This window comes from Neocloeon triangulifer, unplaced genomic scaffold, assembly GCF_031216515.1.
Source record: "Neocloeon triangulifer isolate White Clay Creek 2 clone unplaced genomic scaffold, ASM3121651v1 ptg000014l, whole genome shotgun sequence".
NCBI lineage: Eukaryota > Metazoa > Arthropoda > Insecta > Ephemeroptera > Baetidae > Neocloeon > Neocloeon triangulifer.
In genome coordinates, this window is record NW_026775556.1 from 11,659,334 (window position 1) to 11,686,163 (window position 26,830).

At 39.0% G+C, this 26,830-nt stretch overlaps 7 protein-coding genes across 11 annotated transcripts; 2 read left to right on the forward strand and 5 right to left on the reverse strand.

Annotated features, from left to right (window-relative positions):
• Positions 1–1,176: 1,176 nt before the first annotated feature.
• On the forward strand, positions 1,177–16,875 carry LOC132201970 (transcription initiation factor TFIID subunit 2). 2 transcript variants are annotated; one of them, XM_059628544.1, is made up of 22 exons: positions 1,177–1,551; positions 1,661–1,713; positions 1,772–1,941; positions 2,003–2,219; positions 2,277–2,515; positions 2,568–2,705; positions 2,757–2,840; positions 2,899–3,112; positions 3,177–3,330; positions 3,392–3,540; positions 3,598–3,818; positions 3,875–4,114; positions 4,168–4,420; positions 4,474–4,614; positions 4,668–4,861; positions 4,911–5,125; positions 5,178–5,397; positions 5,458–5,587; positions 5,640–5,750; positions 5,806–5,979; positions 6,034–6,236; positions 6,294–6,437. In XM_059628544.1, exons 1-21 carry the CDS (start codon positions 1,425–1,427, stop codon positions 6,226–6,228), a joined length of 3,639 nt encoding a protein of 1,212 aa, XP_059484527.1. In that variant the 5' UTR covers positions 1,177–1,424; the 3' UTR covers positions 6,229–6,236; positions 6,294–6,437. The 2 variants fall into 2 exon arrangements, with proteins under 2 accessions (XP_059484527.1, XP_059484526.1); XM_059628543.1 differs by lacking the exon at positions 6,294–6,437 and adding an exon at positions 16,621–16,875 and having other exon boundaries at positions 1,179–1,551.
• LOC132201973 (sphingomyelin phosphodiesterase-like) lies at positions 6,238–8,628 on the reverse strand. The gene is made up of 9 exons (XM_059628548.1): positions 8,357–8,628; positions 8,132–8,290; positions 7,897–8,076; positions 7,624–7,848; positions 7,397–7,569; positions 7,155–7,349; positions 6,743–7,103; positions 6,490–6,683; positions 6,238–6,431 (listed from the first exon to the last, which is right to left on the reverse strand). The coding sequence occupies exons 1-9, from the start codon at positions 8,591–8,593 to the stop codon at positions 6,302–6,304; spliced, it is 1,854 nt and encodes a 617-aa protein (XP_059484531.1). The 5' UTR covers positions 8,594–8,628; the 3' UTR covers positions 6,238–6,301.
• On the reverse strand, positions 9,288–12,534 carry LOC132201971 (sphingomyelin phosphodiesterase-like). Of its 2 annotated transcripts, none has more exons than XM_059628545.1 (10): positions 12,254–12,534; positions 11,345–11,503; positions 11,116–11,295; positions 10,825–11,052; positions 10,605–10,774; positions 10,353–10,550; positions 10,131–10,301; positions 9,879–10,071; positions 9,627–9,820; positions 9,288–9,567 (listed from the first exon to the last, which is right to left on the reverse strand). In XM_059628545.1, the coding sequence occupies exons 1-10, from the start codon at positions 12,503–12,505 to the stop codon at positions 9,375–9,377; spliced, it is 1,938 nt and encodes a 645-aa protein (XP_059484528.1). In that variant the 5' UTR covers positions 12,506–12,534; the 3' UTR covers positions 9,288–9,374. The 2 variants fall into 2 exon arrangements, with proteins under 2 accessions (XP_059484528.1, XP_059484529.1); XM_059628546.1 differs by lacking the exon at positions 12,254–12,534 and adding an exon at positions 11,560–11,753.
• On the reverse strand, positions 12,688–15,210 carry LOC132201972 (sphingomyelin phosphodiesterase-like). The gene is made up of 10 exons (XM_059628547.1): positions 14,888–15,210; positions 14,662–14,820; positions 14,443–14,607; positions 14,158–14,385; positions 13,936–14,105; positions 13,682–13,879; positions 13,461–13,631; positions 13,209–13,401; positions 12,960–13,153; positions 12,688–12,893 (listed from the first exon to the last, which is right to left on the reverse strand). Exons 1-10 carry the CDS (start codon positions 15,137–15,139, stop codon positions 12,758–12,760), a joined length of 1,866 nt encoding a protein of 621 aa, XP_059484530.1. The 5' UTR covers positions 15,140–15,210; the 3' UTR covers positions 12,688–12,757.
• LOC132201976 (sphingomyelin phosphodiesterase-like) lies at positions 15,400–17,907 on the reverse strand. The gene is given in 11 exon segments (XM_059628550.1): positions 15,400–15,567; positions 15,631–15,824; positions 15,880–16,057; positions 16,120–16,290; positions 16,345–16,363; positions 16,366–16,541; positions 16,619–16,791; positions 16,867–17,094; positions 17,151–17,315; positions 17,364–17,522; positions 17,583–17,907. Coding segments are annotated over 11 exon segments (1,860 nt in total). The 5' UTR covers positions 17,841–17,907; the 3' UTR covers positions 15,400–15,428.
• A 128-nt stretch (positions 17,908–18,035) lies between these two features.
• On the reverse strand, positions 18,036–19,706 carry LOC132201974 (transmembrane protein 241-like). The gene is made up of 5 exons (XM_059628549.1): positions 19,343–19,706; positions 19,058–19,273; positions 18,835–18,999; positions 18,619–18,767; positions 18,036–18,563 (listed from the first exon to the last, which is right to left on the reverse strand). Exons 1-5 carry the CDS (start codon positions 19,466–19,468, stop codon positions 18,194–18,196), a joined length of 1,026 nt encoding a protein of 341 aa, XP_059484532.1. The 5' UTR covers positions 19,469–19,706; the 3' UTR covers positions 18,036–18,193.
• Positions 19,707–22,619: 2,913 nt separating this feature from the next.
• LOC132200250 (serine/arginine repetitive matrix protein 1-like) lies at positions 22,620–26,809 on the forward strand. Of its 3 annotated transcripts, XM_059625580.1 has the most exons (17): positions 22,620–22,717; positions 22,965–23,237; positions 23,300–23,543; positions 23,598–23,760; positions 23,818–24,013; positions 24,262–24,624; positions 24,673–24,743; positions 24,801–24,883; positions 24,933–25,095; positions 25,146–25,236; positions 25,292–25,498; positions 25,565–25,640; positions 25,694–25,834; positions 25,883–26,054; positions 26,117–26,296; positions 26,346–26,535; positions 26,590–26,809. In XM_059625580.1, exons 2-17 carry the CDS (start codon positions 23,059–23,061, stop codon positions 26,765–26,767), a joined length of 2,697 nt encoding a protein of 898 aa, XP_059481563.1. In that variant the 5' UTR covers positions 22,620–22,717; positions 22,965–23,058; the 3' UTR covers positions 26,768–26,809. The 3 variants fall into 3 exon arrangements, with proteins under 3 accessions (XP_059481563.1, XP_059481561.1, XP_059481562.1); XM_059625578.1 differs by having other exon boundaries at positions 24,673–24,883; XM_059625579.1 differs by having other exon boundaries at positions 23,601–23,760; positions 24,673–24,883.
• The last annotated feature ends 21 nt before the right edge of the window (positions 26,810–26,830 follow it).

The window sequence follows — 26,830 nt, forward strand, 5'->3', positions numbered from 1 at the left end:
GAAGCATCAAAAAGAAACTGAAAAAAAATTCAGCAATCTGCACTTTGTATTTTATGTATAGTCGAGCCGCGCGCGGGCAGTCAAATCCAGCATTCGCAGTCGCATTTTTAAATAAACCCGTGAAAAATTTAAAAGTAGCTCTGGGCATTATTAAATTATAATTTATTGTTAAATAATTCAGTTTTTAAATTGAAGCAGCAAATAGAAAATGAATATAAAATCATATCTGGAGTTTGTATATTTTATGTATAGTCGAGCCGCGCGCGGGCAGTCAAATCCAGCTTCGCAGTTGCATTTTCATATAAACCCGTGAAAAATTTAAGAAGTAGCTCTAAGCATTTATAAATTATAATTTGTTGTTAAATAATTTAGTTTTTAAATTGAAGCAGCAAATAGAAACTAAAAATAAAATTCAGATATCTGGAAGTTTGTATATTTTATGTACTCGAGCCGCGCGCGGGCAGTCAAATCCAGCATTCACAGTCGCATTTTAAATTAAACCCGTGAAATAAATTTAAAAATTAGCTCTAAGCATCATAAAATTATAATTTATTGATAATTAATTTTGTTTTCAAATTCTAGCAGCAAACCAAGCTGAAAACAAAATTAAGCAAAGTATATAATCAATTTAATGTGCTGGCTGAGCCGCGCGGGCAGTCAAATCCAGCATTCGCAGTCGCATTTTTAAATAAACCCGTGAAAAATTTAAAAGTAGGTCTAGGCATTATTAAATTATAATTTATTGTTAAATAATTCAGTTTTTAAATTGAAGCAGCAAATAGAAAATGAATATAAAATTCAGAATTCTGGAGTTTGTATATTTTATGTACTCGAGCCGCGCGCGGGCAGTCAAATCCAGCATTCGCAGTCGCATTTTTAAATAAACCCGTCAATTAATTTAAAAAGTAACTCTAAGCATTTTTAAATTATAATTTGTTGTTAAATAATTTATTTTTTAAATTGAAGCAGAAAAAAGAAACTGAAAATAAAACTCAGAAATCTGCAGTTTGGATATTTAATGTGGCCGAGCCGCGCGGGCAGCCAAATCCAGCGAACGGAGTTGCACTGTTACCCCTCTCACCGCGCACTGCCTTCCCCCACCAACACACCATTTTACATTGACTTTTTGCCGGGCAGCCAAATCCAGCAAAAGTTGTCGCGTTCGTGAGAATCGTTCGCACAATTTGTGGCTGAAGAGTGGGATAGGAGTTTCTCCTTATGTCTTATTGCGACTCTTGAAATAGCAAACAAAACTTTGAGCAAAGGCTAAACCAAGGAGGGCAAAACATTATTAAGATATAATTATAGTAGCGCCGAGGCGGCTTGTTTGATGTTTCTCGCCGGTTTTAAAGAAACAGGCAACGAAATAAGTTTTTCCGATTACATGGACGGTTGTTGCGGACTGTATAAGTAAATTAATTTCCATGAAATGCTCTAAACCAACGAGCTACATGGGTCTCTCAAGTAAGATGAGTAAATCGTCAGACTCTAAGACCGGCAGTAGCAAAACGAAGAAAGAAAAACCTGAGCTAAAGAGGCATTTCAAACTTTGTATGTTTACTTTTTTTATTTGAAAACTCTTTTCATAATTATCGCAAATTGGTAAACTTAATTTCATTGATATGATGCACCTAATTTTTTCCACTTCTTTATTTTTCAGCACATCAACTCGTCAGTCTCACAGGAATTAATTTCCAGCGGCAAAGCGTGATTGTAATTATTTGTCCTTTTGTTCGTTTTTGTCTGTAAATGATTATTTTATTTCTTGCAGGGGTACTCTGAGCTGACGATAATTCCCTTGAAGGACAACCTTCGTTACATTTTCCTCAGCGCAAAGCAAATTCGTGTTTACCGAGTTGTCCTCAATGGCAACTATGAAGTGCAGTTTCAGTATTTTGACCCCTTTCTTGAAGTCTACCCAACAGATGAAAACAACGACAAGTAAAATAAATAAATCTAATTTTTGGAAATTAAAAATACATGTATTGCTTTTTTTCTGAAGGAAATCGCTCGAGAATTTTTCGCCTGCTCACCTTAAAGCAGCGCAGGCAACGGACACGGACAGAGGCTCCGGGGAGCTATTGCTAACCTTTCCAGAGCAGTCTTGGCCACTTTTTCAAGAGGGCCGACCTCTGAAGATTGGAATTGAGTTTTCTCTTGAAGAACCAAAATCTGGGCTGCATTTTGTCATTCCAGAAGGCGAAGGAAGTTTAGCAGAGGTAAAGTACTGATGGTAATTATTTTTTCATTTAAAACCACATTTTTTGTATGTGCAGAGGGGTGCTCACATGTTCACCAATGGCTACGCCAATTCGTCTCGACTCTGGTTCCCATGTGTGGACACGTTTTCAGAGCCATGCCCATGGAGACTGGAATTCACTGTAGACGAATCTATGATTGCGGTGGCAAGTGGAGAATTAATGGAGGTCGTGTACACACCTGACATGCGGAGAAAAACTTTTTACTACTCTCTCACCACCCCAACAGCCGCCCCACACATTGGGCTGGCAGTTGGGTCAGTACTATTTAAAAAATTTAAAATGATTTTCTAATTATAAACTTCTCAGGCCATTTGAAGTTTTTGTTGACCCAACGATGCACGAGGTCACACATTTCTGCTTACCAGGACTAATGCCAATTCTGAAGTCGTCTGTAAAATACATGCATGAGTCATTTGAGTTTTACGAAGAAACCCTCTCAGCTAGGTCAGTATTTATTTGCAGGAAAAATACTGTTTATTTTAATGTTTGATATAGATACCCCTATACTTGCTACAAGCAAGTGTTCATTGACCAAGCAGTAGATGATGTTCGGCCTTATGCCACGATGGGTCTATTCAGGTAAATTTTGTTTGATAAAGTGATAACCTATGTATTGACTCAGATTGTTTTCTTTTAGCACTTACCTGCTTCATGGAGCCCCTATTGTGGATCAAGTCTACTTGACTCGCAAATCCATGGCCCAGGCCATTGCAGAGCAGTTTTTTGGCTGCTTCATCACAATGGAGCGTTGGTCAGATCTTTGGCTTTGTCACGGAATTGCAACCTACCTGACTGGTCTCTTTTCTAAAAAATGTTTTGGAGACAATGAGTACCTGGATTACATCCACTCAGTATGTTTAGTCTTGGAATTTTAGAGTGAAAAAATTTAATATATTTCATTCCATAATTATATAGGAAATGCAAGACATTGTCAAATATGAACAAGAAATGGGGGGAATCGTTCTTGATCCATCACAGGCTCCAGCACCTTTGCCAACGACTCAAGACACAGAAAACTCTCAGAGCTCTCATCATCATCATCACCATCACAAACATGGAAAGTCTCACGGTAAATTTGAGCGCTAAATGAGATTATATTGTTTTGCTTCAATGAGTCATTTATCTGATAGGGGGTCCTCAGTCAAACTCGCCTCTCTTCCAGTTCCCAATCGGAAGCTTGCACACGTTGAGTCCAAAATACTTTGAAATAATGAGAAAGAAATCCCACTTGATAATCAGAATGTTAGAGCAAAGAATCGGACATGAACTGCTTTTACAGGTAAAATTATATGGACATGTAACAAGTTCACGATTTAACCTGAGCCAAATTTTTTAGGTTTTCAACAAGCAACTAGTTTTGGCTACCACGGCCAGTCAACAAAAAATGTACAACATCTCGTCTGTGAATGCGTGGAACCATCTGACCGTCTCCACCACAGTTTTCTCCAAAGCTGTGTTCACAGTTTCTGGCAAAGACATGGAAAGTTTCATTGACACATGGGTTCGAACACAAGGACATGCACACTTTAGTCTGCAGTTTATATTTAACAGAAAAAGGTTGAATATTTGCAATAAAATTTAAATTTATCACATTTATACTTATAATCTTGCAGAAACACTGTTGAGCTTGAGTTGCGCCAAGAGAAAATTGGTCAGAAAGGAATCCGACGGTATCTGGGTCCCCTTGTAGTTGCACTCCAGGAACTTGACGGCACTTTCAAGCACACACTGCAAATTGAGGGAAATGTTGCTAGGGCAGATTTAACTTGTCACTCTAAGTCGAGGAGGAACAAGAAGAAGAAAATTCCCCTCTGCACGGGAGAAGAAGTTGACATGGACCTCAGCGCTATGGAGTAAATATAAAATAATTTATGAGAATAAGAATTCTATTTTATACTTCTTGCAGTGCTGATTCACCTGTCTTGTGGGTTAGAGTTGACCCTGAGATGACTTTGATCAGAGCGAGTAAAGTTCAGCAGCCCGATTACATGTGGCAGTACCAACTGAGGCACGAACGGGATGTCACGGCTCAGTCTGAGGCAATCATAGCTCTAGAGCAACACTCGACACCTGCCACTCGATTGGCCTTGACGGACACCATTGAGAATGAGCAAGCTTATATTAGAGTTCGGCTAAGAGCTGCTCATTGTCTTACTAAAGTAAGCTCTTTTTATTTTAATTGTTGGATTTTAGTAAGAAAAAATCACTGCAGGTCGCCAATGCTATGGTTAGTGGATGGGCAGGTCCACCAGCGATGCTTGCAATCTTTCGAAAGCTGTTTGGATCTTTTTCGTGCCCTCATGTTGTCAGGCAAAACGATTTCACCAATCTCCAGTTGTATTTCTTGCAGAAGGTGAGTCTGTTTGCTTGACGAAAAACAAAATAAAAGTAAACCATAAATTTCAGACAATTCCATTGGCAATGGCTGGTCTGCGTAATGCACATGGAATTTGCCCTCCGGAGGTGATAAGATTTTTGCTTGACCTCTTCCGCTTCAACGACAACTCGAAAAATCGATTTTCGGACAATTATTATCGAGCAGCCTTGGTCGAAGCTCTAGGAGCAACAGTCACACCTACTGTTTCCATGCTCACTGCCAAGTATGTCCATAAACGGAAATTGATTCCCATTTTTACACTAATTTTGCAGAGCTGGGGGCATCACGTCTGAAAGCTTGACAGGGGAAACAAAACTTGTGGTTGAGGAGATTACCAGGTGCCTCAATCTGGAAAAGTTGCTCCCTTGCTACAAAATGAGAGTAACTGTGGCCTGCTTAGGTGCAATAAGAAAATTGCAGAAGTTTGGCCACATTCCGAGCTCACCAGCAATTTTCCGCTCGTATGCTGCATATGGGCAGTGTCTCGGTAATTATCATTTCTATTTGTTCATCAAGGAATGCAATTTAATTAAATGCAGATGTTCGTCTTGCGGGCTTGAGTGCATTGGTTGATTACCAAAGAGCTGATGGAACATCTGAAGATTTGGACTTTCTACTGGATATTGCTGAAAGTGATCCAGAGCCTCCAATCCGACACAAAGTCGTTAGGATGCTGATTGACTCACCTCCATTTGACATTGCTGCTGGAAGTCCAGTAGATACGTCAGTTCTTGCTTCCAGGCTGTGGAACAACATCAAGTATTTCCCCCATTTTATTTATTTATTTATTTTTAATTCTCCTTGGATTTTATTTTACAGTCAAAATTTATATTACGATTCCAAACTGAGATGCGATTTTGTCGATCTTTACTATGTCCTTTACGGAATGAGGAGACCATTGTGCTACACTGAAAACTTTGCTCTAAATAAACCAGCCCTGAAAAGAGAAGTGAGCTTAATTTTCACACGGTGTAAAAAATTAATCAATTTATTTTGCCTAGGCCGATACTGAATTATTGCCTGATGGAGAAAGCAAGCGTGCTAGAATGTCTCCAATACTTTTAGAGGAAAATCAAATAGTCGAGTTGGTTACTGTAGAAATTGAGGCTAAGGTATGCAATTTTTTTTACTGTTTAGAGAACTGACAACAATAAATTATATGCGCAGGACCAGCCACCAATCCCACCACCCAAGATTGACAGTAACTACTTTTCGGACAACTCGCAGTCATTGCCAGGCATGATGGGGAGCTCTCAAGGACCAACAGGATTTTTGCCTGGGATGTTCAAGGAGGAAGGTGGAAGTGAAAAGCACACTAAAGAGGAAGGCAAACCAAGCAAGGTAAGATAATAAAAAGAATTTAGTATTTAATCTCATCTAAAATTATTCTTGCAGAGCAAGAAGAAAAAAAAGGACAAAAAGAAACACAAGCACAAGCATAAGCACCACAAGCACAAGAGCAAGGATGCCAGCCGAGAAGGGAAGCATTCGCACCCTGCGTCGCCTGCAACCCCACTCAATGCCAAGGATGAGACTTTGAGCTCTGGCAGTTCTTCACCCTCGCAGACATCTCAAGACGTCACTTTTTAAACACCAATGTGAGTGTTGCAATTTTTATTTATTCTTTATTTCCATTTTGGCCGGTTTAAATTCAGCTTACAAATCAAGGAAGAAAATCGGCACACTTTGAATCATCTCCTTGAAGGTTTCTGACTATCTCGCAAACGAGGTTCCTTCTGCATGCAACGTCACAAGTGGCAGCAAGGGACGGATCTCCAGCAGTCCAGTAAAGGCTGAAATTTTCTTTTAGCAAATGCGTTTCTTCACTTTTTTTTTTTTTTAAATTTTTACCGATAGTACAAGTCCTGCAGGTTAGCGTCATTAGCAAGTCGAGAAACAAAAGCGTCAAGGTCTTGGGGTAGCAGAGAGCTTAGCCCAAATGCATCCTTGAAGCTGTACAATTGAGTCCACGTGGGTGGGACATCGGGTCCATTCAAGTTGGCTTCAGTCAAGTTAAAAGACCAAGTTTCGTGGTCAAGTACTCTCTATAAAATTATAAATTATTAAAAAGTGAAAAAGGATTTTAGTAAATTAGGGATTTTACGTAGGAGGATCCTTGGTAGTCGCCATCAATGGTATAAATTCTGTAGTTGGGATTAACATTGCTAAAGGCGGTGCCTGAACCGCCGATGAAACCTACTCCAGTTGCCCTGGTGCGGTTATTTGGGTCGTAATAAATGTTGAAATGTTCGTTGTGAGTGTGTCCATGGAACATCGCAACAATCGTATTTTCAAATCTGTCCAGGATGCGAAGGTACTCTTTCTGCCAATTGGGCATGCAGTCTGAGCTGCTGGGGATGTGTGCCAAAACGTGCACTTTTTGATTTTGCTGCTCGGAGGCTAACAGCTCTTGGGCGAACCAGATAAGCTGACCTGCAGGGTCCTCATTTTCGTAGAGCAACCACCTAGCCAGAAATTGTTAGCCTCGCGTTGATTTTTATTTACATTTAACTTACCAGTTGTAATTGTAGCAGAAAATGTTATTCAGGCCGATGACCTTAAGTCCAGGATTGACCTGATAGGAGTAAAAACCACCTTTCAGAATGGTTTCCCTAGCGTTTGGGATCCAGGCGCTCCAAATGTATTCAGCGATGGAATACAACCAGCCAGTTGAAATGCTTGCAGGGACCTCAGGCAGGTCGGAAACAAAACTAATAAAGATGGTTAGGGCGTGTTTGAGATTATACTGGCGTCTTACTTGTGAGTGGGATGAGACTCGTGATTTCCCACGATTGGCAAGATTACAGCGTTAGGGAAATAATTCACCATTGATGTAAAGGCGTAAATGATTGAGTCGCGATTGGTACTTGTGGAAGTGGCCCACGTGCCGTGGTCAATGATGTCTCCTGTGAAAATAATGTACGCAATGTCCTAAGAGTTTTACAATCCTTAGATAAAATTTTAAGCGTTTTATTTTCAGTTTACTGTGTGAGTAGCAGCCTGCTGTAGCATATTCTCGAAGGCATGATAAGGGGTGTCGCAATCTCGATAGTCTCCCCAGTATCCTGCTGCGGCACTGGAGTTTGCCGGTGCTCCCTGATCGAACCTGCAGCAGTTAAGGTCTTCGCACTCGGCGTTGCCACCAACCAAATAATTTGGGTCTATGTGAATGTCGGTGAACTGCAGGACTTTCAGAGTCGGCGAGCTTGGCTAAATTTTCTATTTTAATTTTTTTAAACAAAATTTTCAAATTCTCACTTCTGGCAGCTGGGGAGTGTCGGGTGTAGGTTTTGGTCCTAAAAAGTTTAGATCCAAAGTCCATTCGTATTGCGGCCCTCCGACCCAACAGTCGGCGAAGTAATTAAATCCACACACATCTTGAGCCGTGATAGGGTACTGGGTGCCGTTCTTCGTTGTATATAACCAATAACCTAGATCCTTTTAATTTGAATTTTTACAATCGGAATTAATTTTTTTCTTTGCTGAAACTTACGAATCTGATTTCGGCTGTGGCACGGCACACGTTCGGGCTAGCAAAATTGGTGTCAGTGCAAAGTGTAACGTACTTATCTATGATCTGCTGGCGCGTGTCACCGGCATCAATCCACGAAAAAATTGTGTCCACCATTAAAGTGCACGTGTCACAAACTGCCTATTTTACAATCATACATAATTATATTCTTTTGTCACTTAATTTTTATTTTTTAAATGTGCGTACCTTGCTGATTTCCTTTTCGTCGAGTCCATCAAGCAGTGGCATGTCAAACGTGCTAGTGTAAGGTTTCATTGTCTTCCTCTGCCGAAATAACTCAAACGTCTTTTCCATTTCCGGCGTCATAATTTTTGAATTAAGATATTCATTTATCTTGATGGGTAAATTTTTGAAGTCGATCTGGCCGACGGCCAGAGCCACCCCGCAGGACAGCAGCAGGAGAGACGCAATCAGTAGACGCATTATTAAAACAGTGCGCTAATTGCCAAGCCGGTCTCCTGATTATATACCAACGACAGGGATTGTGATAGATAAGGTTATGAGATTCACATGTTTCAAACACGCAGTAAGATAAGAAAATCGTCGCTAATTGCGGTTACTCTTACTAAGCAAAACTCTAGAAAAGTCTTAAAATTACTAAAAAATCCAACCTTTTTTTATTGAAAAATTAATTTAATTAAAAAATCATCCAAGTTTAAAAAATATAATTGTGCTTCAACCTATTTTTCTCCCATTTCTAAAAATCAGAACAAACTGTCAAAAGATGCGATCGCCTGATCTAACAACAGTGATAAGAATCTAGGATTCTGTCAACTAATATCGCTGCATTAATCTTGAAAAAAGCTCTATTTTAAGAATATAAAATGATTTCATAAATTTCACAATGTAAGTTAAGGAATGAACGTGCAGAGTTTTACTAAGTAAAAGTATCAAAACGTCTCAAAGTGAATAATTGAAGAAATCTGTTAAATTTATAGATCCCAGTTTATTTCATAAGAAATTAAAAGAGTGCTTAAAAGACCTCGCTGACAAATGGATAAAAACAGGTAAAAATAAAAGCAAAATAGCCAAAATATTTCCTGCGCGCAGCAGATATTTTATATTTTTGGGTTTTTGTGTGTAGTATAATGTAAATGAGGGAGGAATTTAAAGCCAGTTTTAATTATCCAAAGAAATCTTTATTTTTTTAATGCACAAATAAATTAAAAGCAGAGCCACTCGGCTAAAAACCGTTTAGATTTTTTTATGTTTCAATCCGTATTGCAGCTTCTTTGTCTCGCTTCTTCCTTTTCAACGCGTTATTGGATTCAAAAGGCATAGATTTGCACTTCGCGTCATCCGTGTGTACCGTAGTCACAATGTCGCAAATTAGAGACTTCCTACACTTATCATTGCAGCCTTTCTCCAAAGACGAGTCTCCGAGTTTAACGTAGTAACTGGAATTTGTTTTGTTTAATTAACAATGATATTTTTTACTAACCATTAAAAAACAAACCCGTAATATTTGTCTTGTAAATCTTTGTCCTTGACAAGGTTGGTGACGAACGCGTCCAAATCTTTGGGGTGTAGAGATGCAAGACCGTAGGCCTCTTTAAAATTGTACAACTTTTGCCAGTTTGGGGGAACGTCCGGCCCCGCCAGATTAGCCTCTGTTAGGTTGTAGTACCAAGTTTCGTGGTCCAGTACCCTCTGTTTTTTTTTTTTTTTTTTGTGAAACTTAAGAACAATGTTTATAAAATAATCTTACAAACGTGGAGCCCTCCCTGACTCCGTCTACTGTGTAAACCCTGTAGTTGGGATTAACGTCGGTGTAGGCCGTCGCTCCACCTCCGACAAATGCGGCACTGATCGCTCGGCTTGGATTTTCCAAATCGTAGTACAAATTAAAGTGATCGTAATGAGTATGGCCATGAAATTGTGCCACCACTGTATTTTCAAATCTATCATTTAGGATATATTGATTTTTTTATTTCTACGATGTTATATATTTTATATTCACCTGTGGATCAGTTTTCTGTACTCTTTGCTCCAAACATCCCAGCAACTACTTGAGCCAGCGGGGATGTGAGCCAGAATGTGCACTTTTTTCTGTGCCTTTTCAGCCTCCAAAAGTTGCTCGGCGAGCCATTGCAGTTGTCCGGTGGGATCCTTATTATCGTAAAGCAGCCACCTAAAAACAGTTATTAAATTTTTTTTTATTCTTTAGATGTTTTTTAGGTACCAATTTAGATGATAGCAGTAGTTATTGTTGATGGCTATGACGACCAAGCCTGGTTTTATTTCGTGTGCGTAAAAACCACCCTTTCTCACGGTCTCTTTCGAAGCCTCTGTCATTTCTGGCAACCACATTTCAGCAGCTAATGCGTACACCCAGTTGGAAGAAAGCTCTTCGGGAATTTCAGGATGGAGACCTGAAAATCTGATTAAAACAATTAGTAAAATTCGCAATAAAACTGTCTCATCGTCAAGTTACACGTTAACTGGATGCGCTTCGTGGTTGCCAATTATTGGTAAAATCGGGACGCTGAAGGCCTGCTTCATTTCCTCCATCACGGTTTTTATTGTTTCTACGTTGGACTGTTTGCCGGTCGCCCAAATGAAGTGGTCAATTACGTCGCCGGTAAAAATCACGTAGTCGAGATTCTGGAAAAGTCACTCTTGACAAAATTATTTAATTTTCAGTCAAATTTTACTGTGTGTTGTTTAGCAGCGTGTTTGATGAGATCTTTGAAAGCGTGCATTGGGGTGTCGCAATTTCTGTAGTCACCCCAAAATCCCGCCGCGTCCTTGGGATCTTTTACTTCGCCTTGATCTTTTCTGCAGCACATCGGCTCGTCACATTCGGCATTCGACCCAGGGGTGTAGTGAGGGTCGACGTGCACATCTGTCAAGTGGAGCACTTTTAATGTTGGGGCGTCTTCCTTAAATTTTAACAAATTGCTAAATAAATTTCTAATTTGTCTTAAAACTAATATTTATTTTACTGGGATAGGATGCTCTTCAAGAAGTTCCGGCTTCGGCCCCGTAAATTCAAAGTCCAGCGACCAAGTGTAAAGCGGTCCTTCCAGAGGACACTGTGGGAAAAGCGCAAACCCGCAAACCGCCTCGGCTGTGATCGGATTGTCGGTGCCTTTCTTTTTGTTCACCATCCAAATGGCCATGTCCTTTTAAAAAAAATTTTATTCACCGTTTGAATAGTTTGGTTTTTCTTACCGCGTGAGCTTCGGCGATTCCCCTGCAGATATGCTCCTTCTGCAAGTTCATGGTCACGCACAAGGTGACTATCCTTTCAACCATCTCCTCCTTCGTCGCTCCCTCATTGATCCAAGTCAGGACGGTGTTGGCCGCCAGGTAGCACATTCCGCAGCTCAACTGAAATTTGAAAAATTAGCGTTTTCAACAAAAATTGGTGCAAGACGTGCGCGCACCACCAAAGGAATCAACGGGGTCATTTTTTATCTGCGGAAAGGTGCGACCTGTTTTACATATTATCGGTTGATTTGCACACGACGGCAGCGGCGAACGCCAAACTCAGGTCCGGCACCAACTAGAGCTCTACGGCCAGCTTTTTTGCACCGTTTCCTGCGCGCAGGTTGCGGTGACGCCAGTTGGCGTGGTCCCGTCTCGTTTCAAATTTATTTATTAGTTTTCAAACACGCGACGCTAGCCCAAGCATTCGAGCCGGCATGTTGATTAAACCTAATTGTTTGCGGAGATGGTCCTGAATAAATTATTATGCACAACAGCTCAAAATCCGCTGAGTGTGTGTGGCACGATAGACTAAATCATTCAACAAGGTTAAAATTCCCTTTTCGGATTGCTTTCGACGAAGTCAGTAATTCTTCAAAATTTGTCTGATGGTGAAAAAGCACGCAAGAGAATTTTGTGTATTTATGTAATTAGTAACTTTCACGGCACGTAAATCTGAGGATGAAAAACTATAAATTTTCTGTGGTACTGGCAAGCTATGTTTTTTGTTTGCTTTATTTAATCAAAATCGCTATAATTTAAAAGTTTATTAAAATAAAAATCTAAATGAAACCTTAATTATTTACTGAAATAAATTATTTTGTTTATGTGATTTGATAAATAATATTATTTGCAACAGTTTAACTTACTTACTATGCCATCTAATTCAGAGTCACTTGGTTCTGTGTTTTGTTCCACCTCGGCTCTTTGCAGTCCAGTTTTTACGCTTATAAATTTTCTAATCCGCGAATCCAACTCGTAAGCCTTAACCAAGTTGTCGTAATAGACATAATTTCTGCTGCCCGTGGCTGCACGCAAATACTTATTTTGGGCCAAACCAGAGCCCACGACATTTTGCCAAGCAAGGAAGCAGAAAATCGCACCGAAGAAAAGTGAAGCGCCCATTTCTTCAACGGTGTGTTGAGTGTCAACGGTTGCCTTTCGGTCGACCCTTTTTATGTTTGCGATTATTGTGCCCCTAATTAACGTGCGTGCTGATTACAGTGATTGCGGTAGGCGTTTCATTTTATTTTTAATTTCGCTTTTCTCTCGCAGACGAGGAAGGAAAAAATATAAAATTCTCAATGTACTCTGCAGGTGTATTTTATTGCAATTAGCGTTGACGGTAATTAAACGCTATCGCGTTTTTACTCATAATTACTGCGGCGGCCACAGTTCCTCGCACTTTCTCAAATCTCCCTCCAACGTCTCGACCATTCTGCAAACCAAGCCCCTCTGACACCCTACGTCGCAACCTCCGGCGAGACCAGGGTCAGCCATTGACACATGGAATCTGAATGCAACAAAAAAATCAAGTTATTTTAACTTATCAGTGGAATTTATGTATTCCTCAAAGCACCTGTTGTATTTTTCAATCAGGCTGGTGTCGTTTATCATTCTGTGAATAAGCTGGTCAAGCTCACTAGGTATTTGCGCCACGGTTCCGAATTCCTCATTAAAATTGTACAATTTCCTCCAATTGGGTGGAACGGCTGGTCCATTCAGATTTGCCTCGGTTAGATTGTAATACCAATTCTCGTGGTCCAACACGCGCTGTGTGAAAAATTAATGTAATTATCATGCATTATATTTTTTATGTTTTTCGTACATATTCAGTTCCGGCGTAAGTTCCTTCAATAGTATAGATTCGGTACTGCGGGTTGAGGTCACTGTACGGGGTCATGCTGCCACTGAGAAAAGCCACTCCATTCGGCCTTGAAAGGTCTTCTGGGTCGTAGTAGACGTAAAATTGATCGCTGTGGCTGTGACCGACAAAATGAGCTGTGATCGTGCTCTCAAACCTTAAAAATTTCTTACAATTAGTTATAATTTTGGCATTTATATGAAGCCAAATTTATACCTGTGGACAATCTTGTTGAACTCTTTGCCCCATGAATTGACGCAGCTTCCGCCACCGGGAGGAATGTGCGCCAAAATGTGAACCTTTCTTCCTTGCGATTCCAACAGGGTCAGTGTGTTAACCAACCACTTCAATTGATCACCAGGGTCTTCATTGTCATACAAATTCCAGCTAATTTAAACGGATTAAATTGAAATTTTATTATTAAATAAATGGCATACAAATTGTAGTTGTAGCAGAAGTTATTGTTGATGCCAATGATCCAAAGATTGTCGATGGCTTGAGTCATGTAAAATCCTCCGCTGAGAATGTCATTGTGAGTTTCCGGACGCAGCCACTGGGACCAAGAGTCTCGCATCAACTCGTACAACCAGCTTGATGATACGTTCCTTGGAATTGAGAGGTCTTGCCCTGCGAATCTGGAATTAAAATTTATTATTAATATAAAAAAAAAATTATTTATGGGTTTTTCTACTGATTTAATGGGTGTGGTCCGTGGTTGCCAAGAATAGGGAACACGGGAACGCTGAACACTCTGGACATTTCCCTAAACGCGCTGGTGAACAACTCGGTGTTGTACTCAAAAGATGTGTTCCAAACAACGTGATCAGGAACGTCTCCAGTAAAAACGACGTAACTTATGTCCTTCAAACAGATAATTTGATAAATTACCCTAACATTTTAAAAATCTCTTTACTGGGTGCGTGTCTCTGATGTGCTCGAGCATGTTAACAAACGAGTGCCAAGGCATGTCGCAATCTCTGTAGTCTCCCCAGTACCCAGCCGCCGCACTTTCGTTAGCTGGTGCGCCCTGATCAGCCCTGCAGCACGTGGGTTCGTCACATTCAGCGTTGCTTCCAGGCGCGTAATGCAAATCCAAATGCAAATCGCTTATGTGGAGCACTTTGAAAGTTGGTGAACCTTCCTAAATTATTTTCCAAAGTTTTTATTCGGTTTTATTATTTTCAGTGAAAATAATTACTGGGGGAAGTATAGGGGTCGTAACAGGTGGTTTTGGTCCTGCGATGGATATGTCCACGGTCCAATTGAACATTGGGTTGTCCAGAGGACAGTCAGGGAATAAAGCCATGCCGCAGACATCAACCGCTCGTACTTCTCGGTTAGCGTAGATAAACAGAAGTATGTCCTGCGATAATTGTTAATTATGTATCAAAAAATTATATAAATATGATTTTTTTACAATATTGCTCTCTATCAATCCCCTGCAGACGTTTTCCTTCTGGATGTTTAAGTCCAGACAAATGGTGACGGCTCGCTCGACCAATTGTTCTCTTGTTTCACCAGCTTCGATCCATCCAAGAACTTGGTTGACCAGTGTATCACACAAAAGACAAGTTATCTTCAGATGGGCATTGATATTAAATTTAATAATAAAAATATTCTTCAAATTTCTATTTTCGACTTACCGGCGCCTTTTGTTCAGGAGAAATTAATTGCAAAAACAAAGGGTCAAATTTTGGGTTGGCGCCTTTCCACGGAGTTTGCAAGCGGATGAGGTCCATTGTTTCCTGCAATCGCACACTCATCTTTCCTGATTTGTAATACTCATTGTAGTCCTGGGTGAAAGACAAAAAGTTGTCCACGATGTCGTCATCCTGAAGGGCATCGCAGGTTGCCAAAGACGCAACGAGAAACAGGAAGAATGCCCTAAGAATCATTTTTCATCAAAGGCTGTCCAAAGTTTGAAGCTTATTCTTTTTTTTCTTGACACTCTTAACTGTCACTGTGACACTTCATTAGATTATGGCCTGATTAATATTGGTACATCTTGATCTAGATGTGAAGTGTGTGTTTTGATTATTTTCACAGCAAAACAAAGTGATAAAATAGGTCGTTGCCGATAACCTTGTAATATTTCTTTATTCACTTATCGCAGAGGTAAGTTAAAATATCAATTTAAAACTAAAATAAAACAAAATGGTTTGTAAATTGCGAGTGATGAATAATTTATTTAGCAGGTGGGAATAATTCATCACATTTCCTAAGGTCATCTTGTAGCGTCTCGACAATGTTGCAAAGCAGTCGGTTTTGACATTGCTCGTCACAGCCTTCTTCTAACTTTGGGTCGGACATTGAATAATAGTATCTAAAATTTGAATAAAATTTAAAACAGCGTTTCTAGAGATAACAAGAATGATTGCCAATTTACCCATAATATTTCGTTTTGAGTGCAGTATCATTAGCCATTCTGTGCACTAAAAGGTCAAGCTCACCAGGGGTGGTCGCTTTTGTCCCATACTCCGCATTGAAGGTATATAGTTTCTGCCAGTTTGGTTTAACGTCAGGCCCAGCCATGTTTGCCTCTGTCAAATTGTAGTACCAATTTTCGTAGTCCAATATTCTCTGATTTAGGAATTTAATATTATTTAATTTCACAAATATAGTTATAATTCCCTACATAATAATCTCCAGTGCCCTCAACAGTGTAAAGACGGTAGTAGGGATTCCACTCGCTGGTGCTCCCCGGGATAAAGGAAACCCCATTAGCTCTCGAGCGGTCATCCCAGTCATAATAGATGAAGAATTCATCGTGATGACTGTGACCGTTAAATTGGGCAACCACAGTGTTCTCAAACCTTCAATTCGAATTTTTTAATATAATTATGTTGTGATATTAAGAACATTCATAAAAATCTACCTGTTCAAAATTATATTAAATTCTCTCATCCAGCTATTCACGCAATTAGCATTTCCTGATGGAATATGGGCTAAAATGTGAACTTTGTCTCCCAAGGCTTCGATTTCAGTCAATTTTGCAACAAGCCACTTAAGCTGATCTGCTGGGTCTTCGTTGTCGTACAAACTCCAACTGGCATTAAAATCCCATGAATAAGAAAATATTCAATTTGTTCCAGTTAGTTACAAATTGTAGTTGTAGCAAAATTGTTGTTGATGGCAACAATCCACAGTTTCCCCTGAACTTTTGTGGCGTAGAACCCGCCTCTGCTAATATCCTCGTAGGTCTCTGGTCCCAACCACAAACTCCAAGTGTCTCTGGCTAGCTCGTACAACCATTCAGTAGAAATATTGTATGGGATGTTTGGATCAGGCTCTACAAAACTGAAAATAATATTTTAATTTTAATTTCTTATTTGCTAATAAAATAATAATATAAAATGTTTATTTTATTTGATTACAGGTTGAGTGGATGAGGTTCGTGGTTTCCAAGAATAGGGTAAACTGGAACACCTGGAAAAACCCTGGCAATTTCGGCGTGTGACTGAGTGAAAAGCTGCGTGTTGTGCTCCACCGAGGTAAACCAAACCGTGTGGTCTGGAGTGTCTGCTGTATAAATGATGTACTGAAAGTCCTAAAAATTTCAATTTAAACATCGGTTTTTTTATAAATAAAATTTTTGGTTGCGTATAAAAGGAGTATATTTTACTGTATGCGTCGCCTTAATGTGTTCGAGCATTTCGACAAACGAGTGCCACGGCATATCGCAATCCCTGTAGTCGCCCCAGTAGCCAGCGGCAGCGCTCTCATTAGCTGGCGCACCCTGATCTGGTCTGCAGCACGTCGGTTCACCACAATCGGCGTTTCCACCTGGCGCATAGTAGATGTCCACGTGGAAGTCGCTAATGTGGAGGAACTTGAAAGTCGGTGACCCCTCCTAAGATTTAGTGTTAAAATTTATATAATTTGAAATGTTTTTTCTTCTTCTTTTACTGGAGGCAACTCAGGGTTTTCTATCGGAGGTTTTGGCCCTGCCGATGAAATATCAATGGACCATTCAAACATTGCGTTGTTCAATGGACAGTCGCCAAAAAGCAGTAGACCGCAAGCATCTTCCACAGTGACATTGCGGTTTGCATAAATGAAAAGTATAACGTCCTAAAATAAATTCCAATTTCTGAAAAAATTTAATATCTTTCATCTTACAGCGTTTGCATCAACCACTCCTCTGCAGACCTTTTCTGTCTGTATGTTAAAGGTGAGACACAAATCAACCACTTTATTGACAATTTCGTCTTTGGTGTCTCCTGCGTCAATCCAGCCAAAGACAGAACTGACAATAGTGTCACAGAGAATACACGTGAACTAATTTTCAAAATTAAAAATCAACCCCAATGGAATTTTAAGCTTAATGTATTGTCTCACGGGTGCCTTTTGGTACGATGGAAGAAGATCGAAGAGCGGTGCGTCAATTGTTGAGTACCTGGGTCCTTTCCACTTATTTGTCAGCCGCAATAGATCAAACGTTTGCTGGAGACGTTCGCTTGCTACCCCAGTTTTCCAATATTGGCCGTGATCTTCAGAAAAGTGCAACAGGTTTTCCGTAAAGTTCAAATCAGATGAAAGTTTCCCATTAGCCCCAAAGGAAAACAGGAGCAAGAAAGTTAAGAGTATTATCTTCATTGTGATGATCCTAACACTGATGTTTTTTTTCAACCAATGCCAATGAACATTATCTGGTGATTTGTTTTTATCTTTTTACGATAAATAATAGGACTTGGAAATCTTTCCATCGCCATTTATTTATTTGAAAATTTAATGTCCTAAAAAATTTGCATCGCCTGCTAGGATATTTGAATAAATTAAAAATCTTTCGAGTAAAAAGAAGATACTTAAAATATATTTTTCAGTCATGGTTACGCTACAAAATGCAAATATGTCACTTAATTTCAGTGAGAAGCAGCCAATAAATTTTAACTACCTGTCACGACTCACACAGTTTTACATTGCACTGAAATTTTTAATCAGCTATCACATCAAATAACCATCAGATTTTTCTGTATACTTGCAAGAGAGACCGTTCTGCCGATGGGCTCATTCTGGCCCTCCTCGAAGGGAAAAAGTAGTCCTGAGGTGAGGTTCAGGAAGATCAACCACTTAACAACAGGGCTCTCTGGCACAATGAAGACAGGAATGAGAAAACTGACCAAACCAGCAACAGCTCGGCCTCGTGTGAGGTCAGAATCTGGGTCTGCTGAGGCACGACAGTGAAGGAGTCCTACGGCCGTTGCCAAGAGGCCAGAGAGTAGACAGGAAACGTGGAAGAGAGTTTGCTTGGCATATTCAAAATGCAGAGCTTGGAATGCTTCTTCGAGGTACACACTGGCAGGGGCCAGAATTATCACACTGAAAAAGTATTAATTTTTTTAAATATTTTTCTTATGAAAAAATTTGAGCCTACCTAAAAAGATTGCTGTAGTAAAATTTATCTAGTGAGGAATATTTGTGCGCATCAGAAATCCTTGCGTAGAGAGATTGTGCAGTCAAGCATATGACATAAAACAGAGCCCAGTAATATGGACTGTTCGTTGGCTCCAACATTATTTCCTCCTAAAATTTAAAAATTATATCATTGTTTAATGAGACAAGTTTTTCTTTGGGCATTCAAAAAATTTACCTCCAGCTGAGTGTCTGTTAGCAAAATGAGGACTGAAGTGGCAAAAGTGACTCCTGCAGAAGCTATTTGGGCACGAGTGGCTGTCGAGTCACTTTCTTGGAGGTTGTCCAGCAGAAAGATGCAGCTAGATGGAAGGCCACTCACACTCACAAAAACAGAGATTGGCTACAAATAAATAAACTTTTGCAGAATTCTTTTAATTTTCTAATTGTCTTCTCCGTACCAGCTTCGACAGGGCCTTGGACCCCGCCACGATGGCAGACACATAGAAAATGAAGTGAGGCACCAGGAGCAGAAAATCATGCCTCTCCAGTCTTGTCACCTGCCAGACTTTATTGCTGCTGCATATTACAAAGATCTTGAGCACAATGACCCCGACCAAAGTCTGCCAGCCTTGGAAAATCGTCGGATAAGTAAAGTTGAGCACTGACAAGACATACTGAGGACAATTTATAATTATTCAATCAATTTTCAGTGAAATAAGCGGTTTAATAAGAATGGAGCAAACCTTGTTGATGAAAATGGAGAGAACGAAGACCAAAATAAACAGTGGTTGGTCAAATGACAGGTGCGAATTACTCTGTGCAAACTTTGATTTGTATTCCCGATAAAAATTGTCACCAAATTTGAACATGGCAGCTGTCTTGTTGGAATTTAGAATGCAAGCGAATTTGTCAAAATTTTAAACAAAATATTTCTAAGAGACTTATTATATGTAATTATGCCTTTTGCACAGACTTTTCAAAACTTAAATGCATGCTGCTGTCGTTGAAATATTTTTATCGGCTTGGAACGTCAGCCCTCGGTTCATGCATATTCTGCAAATCTGCACAACATGCCATGTGAAAATGTGAAAGTTAAAGTTTACGACAAAAATGTCAACACACGCATTCCAATTACGGTTATTTCATTGAGAAACATACCGGTTATGGTATTAAAATCTTTTGATTTAATTAATATATTCATTAAAATGCGCGTAAAAGTTAGAATTATAATAAATTTGTTATTATTTATTTTATTATTTCGTTTTAATTCACATTTTCTGAAAATATTTTACAAGTTACGTAAAATAATTTAAAATTAATTAACCGGTTAGGGCAGAAAATACGATTAATCGCTTAAATTTTGTTGTGCCACTCCTCCAACGCAGCCGGCTGAAAAGTGAAAAACAAGCGAGCGTGAAGCCAGGTTCACAGGTTCAAACGGTTATACCGGCAGGGGGCGGGGATATCGGTAACCGGTTGTTTGTGGAGCGGGGTGGCGCGACGTATTTTTATAATTTGAATCCAAAAGCACACGCGAATGACACCCGAGCTGGAATTTATAGTTCACTGCGTACTACCTTTTCCGCGTCTCAGGAACTAGTATTTTTATGCATGCATATTTAATAAAATTAAAAAATATATGTCATATTTCATCACCTTCTTAAATTTAAATTTAGAAATAATATTATATAATTATCAGCAGAATATTTTTACGAACATGGTCAAAATAAAATAAGTGAATTAAACCCAAATAAAATAAGAATATTACGGGCATTCATTTTAATTAGGCTGTGGTGTATTGTATGAGATCAAAGTATAAAAATGTTTTGGTTTAACACAAACGCGGAAGGTAAAATTTTTATAATTTTATTGAGTTGATATTTTTATAATTATAATTTTTTTTTAATATTTGGATTACGGTCATATTTAGCACAGATGATTATTTAAAAGAGCCTTATTGATTCCTTCTTTTACTTGTTTAAGTCTCAAATTTTTTCCACTGTTCTGAACAAATTTATACATATTTTTTTTTTTTAAATTTTACAAGCTATGTATTCATAAAAGAGATATTTGCCTAATAGCTTCCTTGTTATCTTTTATATTTAATCAAATGTTGATACCAATTTTTTGAGATTGAAAAATCTTTTATATATTTCAAAAATTTAATTATTCGGATCAATAGGACCAAAGTTACGATTTTTTGAGTTTTCGTTTTTACAGAAACTTGAACAGCGCAATAACGCCGATGTCTCTCTTGTGTGAGACGACCGCGGCTTTTTAGTCCAAAAATTTTTGGGGCGGGTCGCGGAGTTTTTATTAATTATCTCGCCTGCTAATGAAGTAAAAATTGAGAAAATTCACAACTAAGCTCAAATACATCTATTGTTTTTTTATTGTGAGAATTCAGATTCTGAAACAGCTATTCAAAATTATTACAGTGTTTTTTCCACTTCAACTTTGACTGCAGCACATAGATTTCAAGTAAAAAACACAAATAAATTATGATTAGTTGCTTAAAGACTTGGCTCAAAACACTTGAAGCGTTCTTGTCAATGGCGTTAATAGAATAATTTAAATTTAATTCAACCTTCTTAAAAATGTGATGTTCATACTAAACTGCCGAGCGCAAATACTTTGCTCCCACTGGTCCGAATCGCATAATTCTAACGATGGTTGATTCAAAATTTTAAGCTCCAGAGCAAGAAGGTATTGTTAAAGCTCTAAGTGCCCTAGGTCACCCGCTGCCCTCTTGACCTCTGGTTTTTAATTTCAAATTAACTTTCATCAAAATTTGACAATTTTAATGCTGATTTCAACAAACCTAATATTGGCCGTATCAAAAATTGTGCACCCACATAATTATATTTTGTAAAATTAATAAATAATTTAGGAGAATAAGTTAGGAGCGCATTCTCATGCTATTTGTATATACGCTTTGTGAGATTTTCAACATTTTTAAGTCTCCTTGGATCACCTGTTTTTTGTGTTCTCTATTGTTATTGACGATTGCCTATACCTGACATGCTTCCTTCTCTTCTTCCACCCCCACAAAAATCTCCAAAGCAGGCAGCAGCAAGCGACCGATCTGTTTAGTTAGTGAGGCCGCGGCCATCCTCTGATAAACAAGTATGATTCTCGCCACTCGTCTTGTGTCGCGGTCGATCGTGACAAAAATATTTAAATAATTAAAAAAGTGAGTGTAAATATAAGGAATTTATAATAATTATAACGTGTTTAAATTTTCCAAACTTTATTTGAAATAAATATGAGAATAAAATATATATAATTTTAATTTTAACAAATAATTATTGATAAAAGCTGTTAAAATTAGTTAAAATTGGAAAATAAATATAGTTGAGATTTATGAATTTTTTTTACAATTAGCTTCTTGAACTTATGCGTGTTATCATCGCGGATCGCGAGTTGACCCAACCACGATGCACCGGGCACCCATAAATAAATAATTATTTTACTATTTTTAGCTTCTTTAATCTTTATATTGATAAAAGTTTGGGAATAAAGATTTTCGCTTCAACTATGCAATTTAACGACCGCGCAGAGTGCAGAGCTATAGTATTCATTGGATTAAAAAAATGATTTCAGATTAAGATTGCATTATGCTTTCCGCAATTGCAATGGGCTTTTTTTCATGTTTGTATTTTGAAAAATTTAAATTACTAAATACTAAATTATGAGAATAATTAATCGTAATTAATAATGCTTTTTGAAAAGAATGCAGTCGCAAAAAGGCCAAAATGGGGCAATTGCCCCTTTTAAAAGGTCGATAATTAAATAATTTGACAATATGAATCATCTATTGATATATTGAATGATATAATATGATATTAATGATATACGCGATCGAGCGATCTAATCCTTGCAGCCTAGCGGACAGCGGGCTCCACTGCCTGCGGCCTGCGGTACTTTTGCTTTTGTTAAAAAAAAAAAACAATTGACGATCGGCCGATAACCGGTTGTTGTTACGATCTCTGAACCTCAGAAGCTCTGAACCTGGCTTCCCGGGCCTGAAAAACAAAACAAAACTCAAATTGTTTCATGCCTTCTGTGGTTTTCAGCTGCTAAAATTTTTCTTGATGAGAAACCCTTGTAAAATTGTGGTAAGTTGCAATTGAGCACTATAAAATTAACAATTTTGTTTTTGCCTGCTGCTCCTGGGCGCTGCTCTGCGGGTTGCACGATACGATCTTGTAAAAATTTAGAAATTTTTTAATCATAAATTTTTTTTATTATTGTACGTTGACCATTAGAAAATTAACATTAAACTTTTGAAACTCTCTGCAGTTGGTCCTAGTAACTGAGCTGTCTTAATAATTTATTTATGATCATCCTATATTTTTCTTCCAGACTTGAGGAAGAAGTTAGTACATAAATTCATCGACCGGGCAGCCCAAATCACAATGCGATTGGGTTGCCGAGTTGGGTACTGTGCGAAGGTATAATGTCGGCCTCGACCAGCAGGAAACGCAAAAACCAGCCGGTGGAGAAGCCTAGCGGGCCCCGACCTAGTGTCTTTGATCGTTTAGGTACAAAAGCCAATCCACAACAACCAGAACCGAGAGCAAATTTCTGCCATCATTGGAGAAATACAGGCAACTGCCCATTTGGTGCATCCTGCAAGTGAGAATCATCATAATATAATTCACGGTTATTTGAGCCTAATTATCCTCAACTTTTTTCAGAAATGCCGCCTTCCACGCATTGATAAGCCCATCAAAACGTGCCAAGGGTAGTGATAAGGATCAACACAACAAAGAAGTCGCAAACCGAAAGGAAGTAGGTGGTCGAAACAAAAAAGGGAAAGGCAAGGGTGATAATTGGGCTGAACTTGACGAAGGTGAACTAGAGCGCCGAAGAGTTCAGTTGCAAAAAGAGCTCGACCTGCAGAATAGGCAGGAAATGAACAAGAAGAAACCCGTCAAAAAGGTTACAAAATTTTTACTTTTCATTAATTTTTTTGCCTCAATCTTAATATTATAGCAGAAAAGATCAAGTTCATCTAGCAGTACCACTTCTACTCGCTCTTCGTCAAACACGAGCAAAAACTCTTCAGTTAAAAGCTCCCAGCCCTTGAAGCGCAGACCACGTAATCGCAAGAGGAAAGGGAAGAAATTGGGGATAACGAAACAACTCAAGGAAGCTGGTAAAAAAATTTAAAAAAAGTTTATTTAGACCTTTAATTTATTTTCTGTTTATAAAGAAACAAAAAGGATGAGGGACAATCCAAAAGATGTGAAGAAACGGTCCAGTTCATCTGGTCGGCAAGAGCAGAGGTCCAGGTCAAAACTCGGGACCGGATCTAGTTCAGGCCCGAGAAAGAGGAAGAATTCCTCATCTTCTGATAATACTAGTGCTGAAAGGAAGAGGCAACAGAGCAAATCCACTTCCCATCAAAGGTGCGAATGACTTGATTTTGAGTCCCAATATATCACCATTTTTTTTATTATTGATTAGCAATGTGTTTAATTTTTTGCTAGGTTAAAGTAAATATTTATAGTTCAATGAGAATATCCTACATAAACTAGAGCCAAAAATCAATAAAATGCAAATTTTAGTAGCTACGTCTCTAAAATATTAATTTAGTTTTATATATTGTGTAAGCTTATGATGTTATTATATAAACCATAAACAAACATTATTTCAGCAAACCAAAAGGCAGAAGCCCTTCTCCAGACAAAAAGAAGAAACAACCTCCTTTGTCGTACGACAAAAAACTTTCTCCTAGAAGGAGAGATCAACCAGATGGCCGCAGAAGTTCACCTTCAAGAAGCAACGTCAGGAAGCGTTCTGCGAGTCCGTTGGCTGCTAGGCCTAGGAGGAGAACTCCAAGCCCAAGAGGAAAAAGTAGCAAAAAACATGATTCGCCACCTTTAAACAGACATCTCCCGTCTCCTGAACGGAAGGAGAGCAGACGAGGCCAGACGCCTCCATCTCCACACGATCGACACCAAAGAGTTGGACGTGGCTCAAGACGTAACAGCCCTGAATCTCACAGAAGCCAGCAAAAGTAATATTTTGAGTAAAATGGAAATTAAAATAACAATGTTTTTTGCAGTCGGGATTCTCGAAATCGTCCTCAGGGGCGCAGTCCTGAACGAAGACCACGAGCACCTTCAAGAGAGCCACGTGAGTTGAATGAAAAGAGGGACTATCAACGTCAGGACTACAACAGTCCCGTTCCAGCTCGAGGTCATGGTAGAAATTCGCCTGAAAACTCAGGTCGAGACAGACGTGATGAGCCTTCTAGGGACAAAAATCGGCCCAAGGTCAGGATTAAAAAAAAAAAAAAAATTGATTACTAAATTTTTTACTCAGGATAACGATCGAGACAAAAGACGAGACGACAAGTCTCGAGATAGGGGACGAGGTCGAGAGGAGGAATTGCCTTCATTAATGACAATCATGACGCAGCATCCGCCACAGTATTCCCCTCGAAGAGGCAGGGAAGAGCCTCATGAGCACCGAAGTTCTACTAGAGGTTTGTTAAATGGTTTTTTAAAAGAACATGAAGCTAATTTTTTTACTCAGAAAGGGGAAGATATGACCGATATGATGACAGGGGAGAGCCACCTGCCCACTCGGATGATCATCAACGCAGTTCAAAGCGACCTCCTCGAAGGTGGGCCTAGTTTAAAAATAAATATTTTCATTATAAATAGCATTTACTCTTCTAGGGAGAGTCCTTCTAGGCAGAGAGCACAGAAGAGCGGACGAGATCATGATCACCCTGAGCAGCGTGACAAAGATTGGGATAGAAGGGTCAAGGGTGGTAGTTCAAGTCATCGAGACTGGGATGAACAAAAGCAGGGCCGAATTAGTAAAGGGCACAGACGAGGCCATAGCTCTCCGAGTGCAATCAGCCCCAGAGGAAAAGATCAAGAGTGAGTTTTTTTACTCATAAAAAATTGAAAAAATTATGGCATTTTGTTTTCTTTTGTATTTACTAGGAATGACAAAAAGGACACAGTGACCGACACCAAACTTGATGAATTGGATGATGATAAGAATAAACAGGATAATCAGGTATATTCTTCTGGCTATGTATTGTTACAAATTAGAGCTGGAATTGTGTTTAGCTTATTGACGAGGACACTGTAGAGCCACCCAGTAAGCGCGTCTGTCACGAGGGAGATGTTCAGGACTCTGGAGGTGCTTTTGAACGTGCTGAATCTGATTTCAGTGACTTCAGCGACGATGCTGATGACATTTTAAATGCTGTAAGTGCATTTCATTATTTCTTTTGTCAAAGTTAATTTTTTTTAAAGGATGTGGTTGAGGATGAGACAGTTGACCAAATGGAAACCGAGGAAAAAATCGATGGTGTTCTTGGAGCTGATGCTGGAAAAGAGGAAGATGAGCCAGTTGAAGATATCTTAGATGACATGGACTTTGAGGAAATATCTGATGGTGAGCTTGACGCAGAAGACATCAAAGCTGGTATTTGTGCACTGTAATTTTCTTTTTATATCAACTAAGTAAGTAAATTCCGTGACTAACAGGTGCTGATGCATTGAGTGTTGACTGGGCTGCTTTGTTGAATCAAACTCGTGATGTGAAACGTGAAGAATCGGAGTCGATCATAAATAGGTGGGATGTATCTAATGCTTTGGCAAGGATTGGCGTTCCTCAATCATTGAAGGGATCTTTTGACTTAAAGAAGCTAGGATTAGAGCCACCGAGTAAATTAAGGAAAAAATTTAAAACATAAATTATTAAAATTTTTACTAGCTAAGAGAAGTGAGACAAAAATTGAGGACAACAAGGTCAGGATGGCGTTCTTGTTTGATAAAGAAAACAAGCTGCAGGATGAAGTACCAGGTGTCCATGCTGCCATCATCATGAAGAAGGAGGAGATTGCTAATATTTTAAATCCAAAGCATCATAGAGGCATTGATTTTGCTTACGGTGAACAGCTGAGGTATGCCATTTTTTTTTTAATTTTAAATATTATTCCTTAATTTGTGTCTTTTAGGAAAATTTGTCCCTTCAAGATAGAAAAATCAACTGGTATTGGAGACGAAGAGGGTACTTCTAAAATATCTGCAAACTTAAAGCAGCTTGCCCACGATTTGCTGAGGGGAACATGCGATTTAAAGGAAGTTCACAGCAGATTAAACGAAGATGCTGAAACTATGAAGGTTGAAGCTTAATGTAGAGCTGAAGTGGCATATCAAATAAATGAAATGCAACTAGCAAAGTATCAAGTATTAATT

What these genes read in the sequence shown, in the direction of transcription:
- LOC132201973 (XM_059628548.1), bottom strand. Translation starts at nt 8,593, where the DNA reads ATGCGTCTACTGATTGCGTCTCTCCTGCTGCTGTCCTGCGGGGTGGCT. An exon ending in ACACTCCCCAGCTGCCAGAA is followed by an intron (nt 7,849 to 7,896) that starts GTGAGAATTTGA and finishes TAGAAAATTTAG; the next exon opens with CCAAGCTCGCCGACTCTGAA. An exon ending in ACTACCAAGGATCCTCCTAC is followed by an intron (nt 6,684 to 6,742) that starts GTAAAATCCCTA and finishes ATAATTTTATAG; the next exon opens with AGAGTACTTGACCACGAAAC.
- LOC132201970 (XM_059628544.1), top strand. Translation starts at nt 1,425, where the DNA reads ATGAAATGCTCTAAACCAACGAGCTACATGGGTCTCTCAAGTAAGATG. An exon ending in CAAACATGGAAAGTCTCACG is followed by an intron (nt 3,331 to 3,391) that starts GTAAATTTGAGC and finishes TTTATCTGATAG; the next exon opens with GGGGTCCTCAGTCAAACTCG. An exon ending in GACATGAACTGCTTTTACAG is followed by an intron (nt 3,541 to 3,597) that starts GTAAAATTATAT and finishes CAAATTTTTTAG; the next exon opens with GTTTTCAACAAGCAACTAGT.
- LOC132201974 (XM_059628549.1), bottom strand. Translation starts at nt 19,468, where the DNA reads ATGTTCAAATTTGGTGACAATTTTTATCGGGAATACAAATCAAAGTTT. An exon ending in TCTCCATTTTCATCAACAAG is followed by an intron (nt 19,274 to 19,342) that starts GTTTGCTCCATT and finishes AATTGTCCTCAG; the next exon opens with TATGTCTTGTCAGTGCTCAA. An exon ending in CCAAGGCCCTGTCGAAGCTG is followed by an intron (nt 19,000 to 19,057) that starts GTACGGAGAAGA and finishes ATTTATTTGTAG; the next exon opens with CCAATCTCTGTTTTTGTGAG.
- LOC132201972 (XM_059628547.1), bottom strand. Translation starts at nt 15,139, where the DNA reads ATGATTCTTAGGGCATTCTTCCTGTTTCTCGTTGCGTCTTTGGCAACC. An exon ending in GATTGATAGAGAGCAATATT is followed by an intron (nt 14,608 to 14,661) that starts GTAAAAAAATCA and finishes CAATTATCGCAG; the next exon opens with GACATACTTCTGTTTATCTA. An exon ending in GGACCACACCCATTAAATCA is followed by an intron (nt 13,880 to 13,935) that starts GTAGAAAAACCC and finishes TTTTAATTCCAG; the next exon opens with ATTCGCAGGGCAAGACCTCT.
- LOC132200250 (XM_059625578.1), top strand. Translation starts at nt 23,059, where the DNA reads ATGTCGGCCTCGACCAGCAGGAAACGCAAAAACCAGCCGGTGGAGAAG. An exon ending in AGAAGAAACCCGTCAAAAAG is followed by an intron (nt 23,544 to 23,597) that starts GTTACAAAATTT and finishes TTAATATTATAG; the next exon opens with CAGAAAAGATCAAGTTCATC. An exon ending in CCCAGAGGAAAAGATCAAGA is followed by an intron (nt 25,499 to 25,564) that starts GTGAGTTTTTTT and finishes TGTATTTACTAG; the next exon opens with GAATGACAAAAAGGACACAG.
- LOC132201971 (XM_059628545.1), bottom strand. Translation starts at nt 12,505, where the DNA reads ATGGGCGCTTCACTTTTCTTCGGTGCGATTTTCTGCTTCCTTGCTTGG. An exon ending in ACGCTGCTAAACAACACACA is followed by an intron (nt 10,775 to 10,824) that starts GTAAAATTTGAC and finishes TGACTTTTCCAG; the next exon opens with AATCTCGACTACGTGATTTT. An exon ending in TCAGGGAGGGCTCCACGTTT is followed by an intron (nt 9,821 to 9,878) that starts GTAAGATTATTT and finishes AAAAAAAAACAG; the next exon opens with AGGGTACTGGACCACGAAAC.